General features: G+C 40.3%; 1 protein-coding gene across 1 annotated transcript; it reads left to right on the forward strand.

Moving 5' to 3' along the window:
* The first annotated feature begins 524 nt into the window (after window positions 1–524).
* On the forward strand, window positions 525–14147 carry dnaja2a (DnaJ heat shock protein family (Hsp40) member A2a). The gene is made up of 9 exons (XM_074667143.1): window positions 525–684; window positions 1882–1941; window positions 6554–6783; window positions 6913–6993; window positions 7112–7245; window positions 7352–7548; window positions 10526–10670; window positions 11202–11329; window positions 13014–14147. Exons 1-9 carry the CDS (start codon window positions 607–609, stop codon window positions 13200–13202), a joined length of 1242 nt encoding a protein of 413 aa, XP_074523244.1. The 5' UTR covers window positions 525–606; the 3' UTR covers window positions 13203–14147.
* Window positions 14148–14940: the final 793 nt, after the last annotated feature.

The following is a 14940-nucleotide window of genomic DNA, read 5'->3' on the forward strand; positions in this document are numbered from 1 at the left end:
GCTTTGTGGCAAACATAATTATAAACCCTCAGAGTCCGATTTCATTGAACTCTACAAAGCACCACCACAACAATTTGTATTCCCTGACAAAAAAATGATAATAAAATAAATAAAGAGATAAATAATAATAATAATAATAATAATAATAATAATAATAATAATAATAATAATAATAATAATAATAATAATAATAATAAACACGACACACTAAAGAATAGCATCACAACTACATTCATTGTCTATTTAAGAAGAGTCAATCAGAAATTTGTCAGTCCCTACCAAAAATGTTTTAATAACTTAATAAGGAATAATCTGACTGAAATATTATCCTCATAAACTGTTTACTGTTTTGTTAATTTGTTTAATATTTCTTCAATTTAACATACGTTGTAGTAATTTCTTTATATCTTTAGAAATAATTATTTTTGTGAAATTACACCTGATAAAAAAGACAAGTTCTGTCACATACCTACAGCCTGAGGGCAGCAGCGGACACAGCGCGTGCAACTTTCCGGTAAGTGACGCACGAGGCTTGGAGAACATTTTCCACCGGCTCGTGCTCTTTGTCCATCACCTCCCCGCTGAAGCAACATCCACAGCAACACCATGGCGACTGTTGCCGATACTAAACTATACGACATTCTCGGAGTGTCTCCATCCGCATCTGAGAATGAACTCAAGAAGGTAATGACTAAAGGAACACTGAAACATTTACGAAGCAGCTCGTGGTGTCTGTTGGGAGCGGTTTAGTGGTAAAACGCTAAGATCAGGAAATGCGTTACTTTGCGCAGCTAGCTCACATTAGCGGCCTGGATATTCATGTGACGATGCGACTAAATCGTTTAACGATATACCTTATGGGTTTTATGCTATTAGGAGATTGTAACTTTCAGCTAAAGGCAGCCTTTTTATTTTTCTAAAACTCAATCGACTGACCATACGTTATGACGTTACGTCAAAAGCGATTGACCTCCTGTTAGCTTTAGCTCAGGTGTTTGTCATTTAGGTTAGCTCGTCATGTCCGCTGAAGGTTGTGAAAATAGGTAGTTTTAACTCAATAAGGCGTATATTAACATGATGTATGAAACATAAAATCATATCAATAAAATGTATTTTCTGAAAGCCTGGGTTAGCAAATTGAGTTACAAAACGACGAGCAACATTAGCCTGTTTTGTAATCATAGTTAGGCTTTACTTGCATCAGTATGGGGCCTTGGTATGTTTTTTTTCTCACATTGTCTGGTCAGGCTGTTAAATAAAACTTCTGATTAAGAAGTTAGATTATTGATATGAAACCCAGCCCAGCATCGGCCCCGTTGGTTTAGCAACACTGTGCTATGCTGCTAGTAATCCTCCTGTATACTGAACTAGTGTCGTTATGGCTGACATAGTTACCCTTTACTGATGTCAGCTCAGTGTCCCAGCCCTTTGTCAGTGTTATCTCCTTGTGTGTGAGCTCTTGTCACTTTCACGTACAGGAGTGATAAGGTGACGGCCTCTGTGTTGGTGTCCAGAAAGTCATCTGTGTATGGTGATTAGCGAGATGTGCTAATCACCATGCGTAATCATGTTCAGACATCTTGAGCTGCCATTTCTGGAAAAACTGGAAATATAAGTTACGGTGTAGTAGGCAGGTTATCGTTTTAGGAGCCGACGAAGCTGACTTATAAACGACTTAAAGCTTTATTTGGTAGAACAAAGTTCGCGCAGTTTCCGGAAGTGTTTTCCTTGCCGTAACATCTGTTGTCGTCAGGGAGCACGTGTGATTACGTAAGCTATAGATAAGGTTTCTGTTACTGTGTTTGAGTCATGCCGAGGTGTGACTCTAATAAGTTTCTATACAACCTAACTAACGTGTCTTCTTCCTTTGTGTAATCCTAGGCATACCGTAAACTGGCCAAAGAGTACCACCCTGACAAGAACCCTAATGCTGGTGACAAGGTAAGACATTTGGGAGGGTCCCACTAGTTGAGCTTTGACTGAAAGTCAGCATAGGTTAAAGGCAGTACTCGTTGAGTGGATTGATGTAGTGGGTTGGAATGCTAACAAAGTGAGCAGGTCCTTTTTAACTTGAAGGTGATTTCTCTGTTCCAGCAACTGAAGCAACACACATTATCCTGTTCGTGGTTGACTGATGCACACAGTATGCTTTGGAACACACAGGGGGCTGTTGCTGTGCCATGCATTCAACTTTCTAATGTGTAGCAGGGTCCACTATCAACTGCATTCCCTCCTTGTGCAGGTTACAGTGTTAGTTCAAAATTCACAAAGGCATTGTCATTCATTCAGTTAGTCTTTAATTATATGGCACCAAATCATAACAAACGTTATCTCAAAACACTTGGCAAAGGTATTAACAATTAACGTTAATAAAATTAATTTATTAACAGAGACCCGACTGCAGGAAGTCTTATCTCATCTTAACCCAACACGAGCACAGCATTTTTGCAGCAAGTTTAACAAAGACAAAACTTCCCTTTGATGGGCAGAAACCTCAGGCAAAACCAGACTCATGTTAGTCAGACATCTGTTGAGACTCTGCTGGGGTGGGGAGGGAGAGAGGAGCAGTGAGGGAGATGGGAGATGTAGCCAGAGAGAGACACACACAAAGACAGAAGAAGGCGCAGAGAGACAGACACAGGTCCACGGCAGTAGGCTGTCCACAGTAAAAAAAAAAAAAAAAAAACTCAGACTCCCAGATATTCAATAACTTTACTGGAACACCAAGATTAGGAGTTAAACTGATAAGGAAGAGAGGGAAACCCCCCCCCCCCCCCCCCCCCAAAAAAAAAATAAATAAATAAAAATAAAAAAAACAAAAAACAAATAGGTACTTTGTTTGCCTTACCATATAACAACTTCTTTGTGGTCTTAGTCGATCAATTACAAAATACAGATACCTGGGCGTTGGGTATTGACTGATTCGATACCGATCCAATACAAGTGTTAAATGATAACCTGCACGCCCTACTGTGGGATAAGATTGGTAATGTTTTGAGCAAAAGACATAAATGGGTACATATGGAGTTACTGAGGTTGATATCTATTTAAACTATACCTGTTTAAATGTTTAACAGCAGTTTGGTTAAAACAAAGCTTTAGAACCTACAGAAATGACTATTCAATTGTAAATTTTGTACCCTGTGGACTAAATCATAGTTTAGCTTTAGTGTCAAGTTTGGACCCATCCTTTTCCTCCTATACCTGATCCAACTTTAAGGGGCTGTATTGAGGCCAATGCCTAATACCAGGATTGGATCTGTGCATCTCTAGTTGCAGTATGGCAGAGGACGCCAACCCGTCGATCCCAATCGACCGTTGATCTTTAAAGCTCCCCCGGTAGATCTTGTAAATAATAGGAGAATGAATCACTCTGCATCACGCATGACGGAGTTCCGCCCCGTAGCACGCACTTTAAAGACAAATGCGGACCATGGCTGGAAAAGTAGCTTAAAGAAATCAAATCCAACTTCCTATGACCATTTACCCGTGTTTGTTTACAGACCTGTTATCATCTACCTCTGTGTTTTCTTTTCTGTATTGACTCTCAACATGACCTAAATTATCTTGTGAGTTGTGGAGAAAACTTCCGTTCTACGCTATTTCTAGATTTAAAAGATTTAGAAGCACCAGTTCCCTCTGTCACTCTGTGTGGGTTATGTTTAACCTTCATCCTAATCAGTCTGTGAATACTGTAATGATGATCATTGTGCTCAAACATTAGCATGTATTTCGCATCAGCTGATCATTATTCCTCCTCGTGCTCATACAGGAGTCACCTTTCTGCTTCCTTTGAGACAGAAGTTTAAGTTTGTCTATCTTCCCCCTGTCATTCTTCAAAATCAACAGAGGAGTTTCCCTCCAAATTTTGGTGATCAAACCTGAAAGCCTGCCATTTTAAGTTCCCAGTTCAAACACCTGGGCTTTGGTACCAGCTGACACTTGAAATGACTCAATGTATTACCAGTACCAATGTATTGAGTTGGCAGCATAAGGCTTTTCTAACTTTGTAAAAGGAATTGTGAATGGATTCATACAAGCACTAAAACTGATGGATTCATTATGCATTGATAAAAGAAAGAAAAAAAAACTGGATACTTGTTTTTGGTAATCAAGTCTTTAAAACAGAAACAGGAGTTTTAACATTCACAGAAAAGTGCAGAAAAATGCAGCCATGGATTAGTCGGGTATTAAAATTCCTGAATGATGAAATACTTCAGATGAGGAAAGAACATGTCAACATTAAATCACAGCCATGTCTCACTAAAGAGTGCAAAAACATTGACATGCACTTAATTCACATCCTGGTCACACTGAGGAGGTTTTGAGCTCACAGCTCTGTACTGTGTGGTTTTTTAATTTTGGTGTCCTGACAGGCTGACAGCAGAGCCTCAAATATCTGTGGTGAAGCTCACTGCTGATGCACTTTTTCAGTCTGTTGATAAAGTTTTGCACAGTTTAACTGTACTGTGGGGCCAAGTTTTCAGCTAGGTAGAGGAATATTTTGTTTTCAACCTCAGGGATTTTTCACTTTTTCAAAGCATCACTTGTAAGTGTCTTGTGACTTTGTGATACAGCTGACATTAACTGCCCTGCTCTTGCTCCTGTTTCTGTGAAGCTGAGTTTGTTGTATTCTTGATGTTTCTTGGAACGCTGGATTAGTTGGCTGTGATACATTTTGCCCCTCAAAGTATTAGCTTTGTACATCTGAGAAGTCGCCTCTGAAGTAGTTGGTGTAACAAGTAGGGCTGGGTCTATATGCTTGTATTCCTATTTGATTCTTCTATGAATTTTGGGGTGCCTATTTGATTTAAATTGCAGTTCTTTCATATTTCCAATTTTTGTGATTTTTAGTTTTTTATTAACACCAGATCACATGAAAAAGCTGAATGATGATAATGTATACAGACTATATCAGGAGCTAGGGCTGCACGATATGGCCAAAATCCAATATCTCCATATTTGTAGGCTATATCTCAGTACACAATACATATCGATTTTCTGATTTCTCCTGTAAGTCACTATATCAATGTTAAAGTCAACCCTTTTTTTTTTTTACACAAAATGACATCAGTATCATGATTGAAGCAGGACTTTTAGCTGGATTTTTAAAATTTGAATGCAAAAAGGGGAAATCTCAAGACTCTCTCATACAGGCAGCAACGCAAACCCAAAGTAGCTACACTGTAGAAAACAAGCCCCAGAAACCCACAGGGAGTGAAACAAGCAAATCACTGAGGAGAATTATGTTCCCATTAGAGCTGAAACGATTCCTGGAATGATTCGAGGTACTCTATTACAAAAACTACTTGAGTCATTTTCTCCGCCTCGAGGAATCGTTTAATTTTAAAAAAGATCAAAGAGTGGTATTTCAAATAGAGCTGAGGCCATATTAAGAGAGTTTTCAGACCCCTCAAGCTACCTCTTATTCAAAATAGCAACTAGCAACAAATCTAGCTTCTTTTCTGGAGTTTGGAGACTAATGGGGCATTCTGTGAAACAGGTGCCATTTGGGTCCACAACATTTGATGAGATGTCCAAGGCACAAAAAATGTGTCAAAGTGTGTTTACAAATTTTGGAGCTACCAAAGTGCTCTTATTGACATGCTGTATCAGAAAATTCTATTTCTTAAAGAGAAAAATTTTCATTTGAAAAATAACTGCTCTTTAACTAAACAAAAATGTATTTTATCCGATTACTCGATTAATCAATGGGATTTTCAGTAGAAAACTCGAATACTAAAATATTCGATAGCTGCAGCCCTAGTTCCCATGTCTAAAAACATTTAGGTTACTGTTTGTACTCGATGATTTTGATATTAGTCATTTTGTACATCTCACGTGGAAAACCTGCGATACATCAAGTATATTTGATAAATCCCCCAGTCCTGTCACGAGCCATTTTTTCCCCAAAAGTGCACATCACATGTTAGTCAGTTTTTAGGATTTATTCAGGGGATCTGATGTCTCAACTTTCTTCCAATCCAGCAATAAACAAAGACTAAAATAAATGACTTGAATTTGAAAATAAAAATTGATTTTTTTAACAAAACAGAAAAATCATGATTTAAAGTTGTTAAACAAAAAACTCACCTACTGCAATACATCAAATTTTTCTCCCACCCCTAGAAACAAGCATCAAATACTGTTAAGAGACTGTAGCACAGCCAAACTGAGTTGAATAGATCTGCTCCTTGGATTCAAACTTTTGCACTGATCTAGCAACTGACCGATATCTGACTGGAACAGCGCTTCTCTGATCACAACTATAAGGGTTATATGACTGTTGAGCCCAGTTTGGTCAGGAATGTTGTCGACTTTGATTCACACAAAAGCTGAGGTTGAAAGGTTAACAAGAGTCTCATCAGGTCTCAAGCTGCAAAAGTATTTCTCACAGATTGGGTGCTACTTGCTTTGATCTGGCTTTAATGCGTTAAGTTTTACAGTCGCCCTTGTTGCATCATTCCTGTCACTTCTTACTGTTAAGTAATTTTGCTGTGGTTGATTTTCTCAAGCTAATTTTACCTTGTTTTTCTGTTCTCCCAAATCGTAGTTCAAAGAAATAAGTTTTGCCTACGAAGTGCTGACCAACCCTGAAAAGAAGGAATTGTATGACCGCTATGGAGAACAGGGATTGCGGGAAGGAGGTGGGGGTGGACCAGGGATGGACGATATCTTCTCCCACATCTTTGGCGGTGGACTCTTTGGATTTATGGGTGGTCAGGGAAGAGGCGCCAGGAATGGAGGTCGACGAAGAGGAGAGGACATGGTGCATCCACTCAAGTAAGACAAAGTTTGTTCAGTGGCATGTAGACTTCACGTTCAAACCTTTTGCTCCTCACAGTATGCACATGTTCTTATTTCAAGTTCATTTAAATGTTCCTAACAGCATCTGACACAATTTGTCCACAGGGTGTCACTGGAAGACCTTTACAATGGAAAAACAACTAAACTACAACTTAGCAAGAATGTACTGTGTAGCACCTGCAATGGGTGAGTCTATAATCTGAATAATTACATAGCTCTTATTTATGCGTTTTGATGTTTTTTTATCCTGTTTGGTTTCCTGTGCTGTAACAATTAATCACTCTGCGTGTGTGTTTTCAAACAGGCAAGGAGGCAAAACAGGCGCTGTTCAGAAATGTACAACATGCAGGGGGCGTGGCATGCGCATTATGATCAGACAGCTGGCCCCGGGGATGGTCCAACAGATGCAGTCTGTGTGCACTGATTGTAATGGAGAAGGTAAGGTTACCTGTTCATTAGAAGACACTTAAGTTATTTATGGTACGGTGTGTGCGAACTGCTCACTGCTCACCTCTCATACTTTGACCCATTCTACCCATTCTAGGTGAAGTTATCAGTGAGAAAGACCGCTGTAAAAAATGTGAGGGTAAGAAAGTGGTCAAGGAGGTGAAGATCCTAGAGGTACATGTGGACAAAGGCATGAAGCACGGACAGAAAATCACCTTTGGGGGAGAGGCAGACCAGGCACCTGGTGTCGAACCTGGAGATATAGTGCTTGTCTTGCAGGAAAAAGACAACGAGGTAGGTGGACCAGTCCCTCCAGGATCCAGGATTGTAACCATACTGAAGTATCTTCTGTTAAACCCATTGTTTATGTGTCATCCAGTTTTGTGTCAGTTTATCAGTTTTACAGGCAAGTTTATCAGTTTTATAGATCAAAGGTCTCATCAAAGGTCTCATCAAATTCCCCAGTGACTTCAGATTCACATTCCTGAATTTAAAAATCATACATAACATAACAGTGGCACAGTACGAAAGAGGAACGGGTCCAGTGGTCAAAAATATGGGACAGAGAACATGAAGCATAAGGGCAGTGAAAGGAAACGGTGTCAAACTAAACTGAACTTTTTCAGGTTACTACTCTACATGGGGGCCTGCCTGATAGTCTGCAGTGTCTGGCTCAACTCATGCAGACGCTTGCTCTCTTACAGGTGGCTCCTCTGGCTGATGTTTAGATAAGTTCAGGAGTAAAGTGGATGTGTGAAAGGTACCATAAAGGTTTCTACAACAGGGCTATAAGTTGAAGACGCTGTGTGTCACAGGAGTCTGGTCCAGCTGGCGGTGCCTCAGGCCTCTTCATTGTTTGAGTGCTGACAACCAGATTGTCTTGACAGTGCTGTTTCTCAGACTTATGTGGAGTCAAACAGAACATGGAATCACCTGAGTGCATTCCTGCCTCAGTGAATTTTGGCCAAACTAAATCCATATTTCCTATTTTGGTTTTCAGATGTAATCTAACCTGTTTAAAGATAGGTATATAGAGGACAATGGATGATGTTTATTTTTGCCTCCTACATTACATTAGTTAGATGAGACCCTGAACTCATGCACTGTGATTAGTTCCCGTATTGGAATAGGAGCAAAAGGGTGAGGAAAGTACGAACAAGAACCTGAGATCAGCTTAATTGTCTGTAGGTTATTAAGATCGAGAATTCTAAGTAGCCCCTGAAGTGCCTTGAAATTTGGATGTTTCCACCAGATAACTACAGGAAATTACTACTTAAAAAAAAAATCTTGTTTTTCTGTCAGTACGTTTGCCTCGTTAGTTCTCAAACTTCTTCTCCTGTCTGACTTTTTTAGTTTCCTGAGTGGAGAGGTGGGGAGGGTGTTTAGAAACCAGGTTGTCTCTGACTATGCAAAGTTATTTTCAGTAAACTGGAACAGCACGCTGAGCTGCACCAGTGCCCCTGGCTCTTTCTCCCTGGGGTTTTTTGTCATTTATGTCAGGATGTATTAGAGGATGGTTGAAGCAAATCTGGTAACTGGAGCTGGCTCCCATGATCCAGATAAGATTGACAAGTTGTTTGGTTGTCCCACATCTGTCCTTTAATTAATACACAAAAGAAATACACAGGTCTGGACCAAGTCTCCTTGGTGAATGGGTCAAGATCCGTTTCATTCACTTCCACGTTACACAGCAGAGATGTCTCCTGAAGGAATTTGACAGACCTACATCCAATCATAGCACCACAGTATGATGTGTTGAGGTGTGATGTGATAATAAATTATCCAGGGGCCATTTACAGGACAACTGTTCAGGGTTTTGTTGTTTCAGCCTCGCATTTACATGGAAATGGCGTTTCAGCCAATTTACAACGCAAACTTTGGAAAACAGCCTCCTTAGTGCAATTTTTCTGAAACGCTGCCCACACCGTTGCCGTGTAAACAGTAAGCTGCTGAAGTCACACTCTGCTTTGTGCGAGTGCATACAACAGTCCAACTGTACCGTTGTTACGATTGTTGTGGATAATGGTGTTGTGCTTGTGCCGCTCTGCTGAATCTGCTGTCTGTCTTTCAACCAAATGAGCATCTGTTGCTCCAATTTGGCTCTTGGTCTTCGGCAATGCAATCTACCAAAAGCGGCTTCTGGACAAGACAGTTATAGCACCACCTACAGGCCTGGCATGCTGAATATAGCGTTTTCAGTCGCTCTGCATTTCTTTGTAAACGCAGATTTTTTCATTGCGTTTTCACTGTGATTTGGCATCTTCAGATGCATCGTTTTCGTGTAAACAGGGGCCCCAGTTTGTGTTTAAATGGCTTCAACAGACCTTCCTGTGCATTCTGTCGTCATCTTACAAAATTCACTCTATTTATAAATATAGGACTACGATTAGTACAACAGAGATCAGCAGGACATCCTTTAGAACGACTGCAGGGTTAGCCCCCCCCCCAACTTGAATGAATGTCAGCACTGGAGTCCAGCAGTGGCAGGCTTGGACAACCCATGAAAACTAAAAAGGGGTTTTCCAAAGAGGCAAAGAGGAGATGAGATGTTTTGACGGGCTAAAGCAGAGTTCAGAGAGGAGTTCTTTCACAGAGATGTAATCTGTCCTGCAGTTGGTTCAATTTTGTATCTTGTAATTTGGCCTCACATTGTAGCTGCTCTGAAAAGTTGACTTGTCACACTTTTCTCTGCACAAGTCTTCAACTCACCAAACTCAATCTCTAATAATAAAAATATTAACACTGGAAAGTTGGTCAGACTCTCTAAACACCAGGTAGGGCTGTTTGCTGTATCTCTGTATCTCTGGAAATGTGCATTTAGGTGATTCTGGTGTGTCTGTCACCTCTGAGGATTTTTTTCTCACCCAACTCATAACTTTACAGAACTAACCATATTGTGGCAGTTTGCTGTTATTTTTTGTCTTGAGACAGAAATTGGCTGAAAATAATGTCAGTGGACAACTTGCCTGCTCCACTACATGAGCATTTTTTCAGTGTCTCACTGTGGATGTAAAATGTGCATCACAGAGGAAAAAAATTGTAAAAATGCCATCTGTTTTAAGAGGCTGCTAAAAAAATCTGGCATTACCTGGCACATCAGTAACAGCAAGGCAAGAGGAAGGTGTGAGGCCTGCAAAATAAATAATCTTTTGCTGTATTACTTTTCATCCTATGCTGTTCTTTTTTTTTTTTTTTTACACTTTTTAACGTCAGTGTTGGAGTAAATTTTCTGAAACAAAATTTCTAACCAATGCGCTCTCTCAATTTTCAGACATACAGGCGAGAAGGCAACGACCTGTTCATGACTCATAAGATTGGGCTGGCAGAGGCGCTGTGCGGCTTCCAGTTTATGTTGAAACACTTAGACGGAAGACAGATCGTGGTGAAGTACCCTGCTGGCAAAGTCATTGAGCCAGGTAACCATTTTTAAGACTTTATTACTTCTCTTTATGGTCATTTCAGTTCAAAAGGAATGAATCCCTTTGTTATGGTTATTCCAGGTCAAATGTCTTTGGAATCAAGGTGCACTCATATCTGAGCAGCACTCTTGTGATTTTTTTGCGCAAACATTTTAGCAGTGTAACTCTCTGAATCACAGCAAATACATCAATAGTGTATGTTGTTCCCTTTTTCTTTGTTACAGTAAATATTATATAGTACTTATATTTTTGAAACATGTATATAAATAACCTTCACGAGACTGGGTTCCTGCTATGAGCTGAACACAGACTCATCTACAGTTCTTGACTGGTTAAGGCACAGTGGGGTCAGCAGCATCCTCTGCAAGAGTTCTGGAAAAACTGCCAAAAGTGATAAGTCACACTCTGGTACACCCTCAGGCTTCTCGTGTTTCTCTGCAGAGCCCACACCAACCACTTACTCAACACTAGAAGATGTAAGCAGTGTACAGTGAAGGAAGTTATTCTAACATGCTGCATCTCTTCCAGGCTCTGTCAGGGTGGTGCGAGGAGAGGGCATGCCCCAGTACCGAAACCCCTTCGAGAAGGGCGATCTCTATATCAAGTTTGATGTCCAGTTCCCTGAAAACAACTGGATCAGCCCTGAGAAACTTGTGGTAAGACATGACTCAGTCCTCTACAACCCATCCTCCTCTTTCGGTTCACTGTATACATGGAAACATCCAGGACATCTACCGTATTTTCGTTACAAGGCACTTCAGAGTATAAGGTGCACCTTCAATGAATGGCCTATTTGAAAACTGTTTTCATACATAGGGCGCACCGCATTATAAGGGGCATAGAGTAGAAGCTACAGTAGTGGCTGGGGTTGCGTTATGCATCCACTAGATGGAGCTGCGCTTAAGGGAATGTCAACAAAACAGTCAGATAAGTCAGTCAAACTCAGGCTACATCCACATGGAGCTGCACATTTTCCTATCCAACTATTTTCTGTGCCATTTTCAAAAAAAGTGCGCTGTAAAGACAAAGCCATTTCTGCCGTCCACAAAAGCCGTTTCCAGAGATCAGTTCACATGCCAGAGCTTTGGGGGGCGCTGTATTGCTCTAACAATAAACAAGAGAAGAAGCTCGGGCCAGCCTGTGAGCTAACGTTAGCACCTAGCAGAATTCCTCTTTACAGGCTCTTACTGCTTACCGCTGTTACTCCGGTGACGCCCCCTAAATATGGTAGCCATGATTAATCAATATTGATCCATATATAAGGCACATCAGATTAGAAGGCACACTGTCTGCTTTTGAGAAAACTGAAGGCTTTTAGGTGGGCCTTATAGTGCAGAAAATACAGTATGTGACCAAAACAATGATGCTAACGCAACAAAGGTTCATACTGAAAATGTTTCATGGTTTGAGACAGTCAAACCTGTGAGAGGAAAAAAGTGAATAATGATGTTCTTATCTGACAGCAGAGGTCGCTACCAGCTTTTGATCTTTGTATTGATAAACTAGTGAACATTTCTGTCCCTTTCTATTCCTTGTGTACATGTTGCATGTCATCATTCCCCACATGTAGGTGGAAATGATGTGAAGACTTTTAACCATTTAACGCTGACACTGTTAAGGAGTTTTTTAGAACGTGTTCCTGCTTTTAGTACAATGACAAGGTTTGGTTTGTCCCAAGTTAAACTCTCCTCTTGGTTTATTGCGGAGATTCCTCTCAGGGATTAGAGCTGGATTAGGTTCTTGTCTGAAATAGGTGACTGATCATACCCTTAACTTTACAGTAACACTTACAGTCCTCTGTAAAGATGTTTTTCCTCTGGTTAGATTTCATGTTCCTCAACAGTAAAAACGTCTCCATTAAGCCGCAACCTGAACACTAAAAACTACATGTGATCAGAAAAGGTGTTGGGTTATACTCAGGGATGTCAGGATTAACCACAAACTATAAACCATGCTTTAAAGTGTCATGGTTAACCCATCCAGAAAGCTCCTCTACATTGTTACTCTGCTGTCAATTCAGAGGATGTACATTACCATGATGTTTGGTGAAAACAGGAACAAAGTGGGTTGATCTGTAGCCAACATTCATCCAGGAATATTTGGACATGTACTATTAAAATCCAACAGTTGCCCCTGGTGAAGACAGTTTGGCAACTGATGCATTACACCAGAAGACAAATTACATCTTTAGTGCCTTAAAATTTGTGGGTTTGGGCCCCAGAAAATGTTGTGTAATTTATGAGTTGTAATAATTGTGATGAATAGCTTATCCCACTATAATCGTACCACCAAAATGTGGGATCACTTCTTCCTTTAGTGATGAATGTCTTCCACGTGCAGGAACTGGAGGACATGCTGCCCTCGCGATCAGAGCCACCTATCATCACAGGAGATACAGAAGAGGTGGACCTGCAAGATTACGACAACAGCCAGAGCTCATCGTCGGGCGGCCGCAGGGAGGCCTACAACGACAGCTCTGACGAAGAAGGCGGCCACCATGGGCCGGGGGTGCAGTGCGCCCACCAGTAGTCCCATAATCTCCCGTACATACACATGGGAGCCACATTGTACTTGGGGAGAAAATGTTTGAGTTGCAGAGTAAACAAGGAGGTAGGTGAGACTGAAAAGGCTCATTAGTTCCTCAGACACAAATCAAATATAGGCTATATTTATCACAGCACCTGAAATTCATAATATTATTGATGTGTGCAGTGATCATTTTGGTCTTTGTCTGTGAAACTCACACTGGGGCAGCCAAAGACTTATCATTACTGCTCCTGGAACAGATTTAGACACTTTAAACAGCAACTTCAGGTAGAAGTTATATTATTTAAGATGTATACAGAGCATGGTTGCCCCAGTGAAGGCCATGTTAGGACTGTGATCTGGTGTTCAAGCTGAGCCCCTTGCCCCTCTTCTCCTCTGTCATCCCCCACTTGAGTCCATTCCCCTCTGGGAACACCAGATCTATCAAAGAAAGGAATGTTTCTTGTTTGCTGAGTGTGACTTGCGTTTTGTTTTCATAGTATTTACAATAATTTAAAAACTAACCAATGTGCATACACAGACAAAGCAGCTGAGCAATGTGACGTGCAGATCCTTGGACTCGTGTATTCATGGATTCATCCACTCAGCGCCATTCGTAGGATTTGCTTTGATTTTTACAGCTTTATTTTTCTTTGTAGGTTTTTACTCGTTTCCTTTTTTCTTTATATTTTAATGTAGATTGAACATTGATTATGGTGTACTTCATTGAACTGGTTGTTGGTAAGCTTCATCAGCTGCTGTATTCAAAAGCTCTGTGATTTTTAAAAAAGATAAACAAAGTGAAATGACATATAGCCTGTATCTGTGCTGAGACCATGTGCATGTAAAAAGCTTTGGTTCCCTGCACTTATCTAACATCAAACAAAGCAGCACACTTCTGAAGAAAATGTCTATGAAGTTGTTGAATAAATTGTTGAAATATCATAATCTGTGCATCAGGCTTCATTTTTTTCTGTACCCATATAGAAGAATTAAATGTATGTCCCCAGTATTTCTATGCAGTTCTTTGTTGTGATGTTGAAGGAGCTTAGCCTCTGACACTTCGAAAACAACATGTAGCTCAGCTTAAGTCCCCTAGAGCAGTGTTTCCCAAACTTTTTTTCAGGCGACCCACTTTTTCGGAGGAACAAGCCGCAGTGACCCATTCCAAAATGTGTCCAATCTGTAAATCAATTGTCAGGAAAACTGTTCAAAGAAATAAAAGGTTCTTTAATCATGTTTCTGCTTCATCTTACATCTTTGGTAACAGCTAACATGTTTAAGAGAGACATTTGACAAATGCATTGCAGCTTTATTAGGCTTACTCTTTGAAAAAACTTACATTTTTATGACTGGTTAGCCTGCTTGCTATTAGAATTGTATCCCACTCATGTACAAGATGAGAGAGCAAGGCACGTATCTAGCGCAGCGTCCAGTCTGCTCCTGTATATTGTCTTCATTTTTGTGTTCTCACAGAGCCCCCCTTCATACTTGTATTTGTTTACTTAGCCTGTCAAAGTCAAATTTCTATCACTCCTGACAGACGAGAAAAAGTTATTCTATTCTATTCTATTCTATATTATATTTATTCTATTCTATGTGGTTTTGAAAGGGATGAGAAGCAAAGACTCAGGACAAGATATTCAGATGCGATGCTCATCCAGAAAGAAGGTAACAGCATCCATTTATGTCTTTTTTTTTTTCTTTTCAGTGTGATGTCACCGCAGAGCTCTAAAGGCTT

This window comes from Halichoeres trimaculatus, unplaced genomic scaffold (assembly GCF_033239565.1).
Source record: "Halichoeres trimaculatus isolate MK-OKI-2021-1 unplaced genomic scaffold, fHalTri1.1 fHalTri1_scaffold_3, whole genome shotgun sequence".
Classification (NCBI taxonomy): domain Eukaryota; kingdom Metazoa; phylum Chordata; class Actinopteri; order Labriformes; family Labridae; genus Halichoeres; species Halichoeres trimaculatus.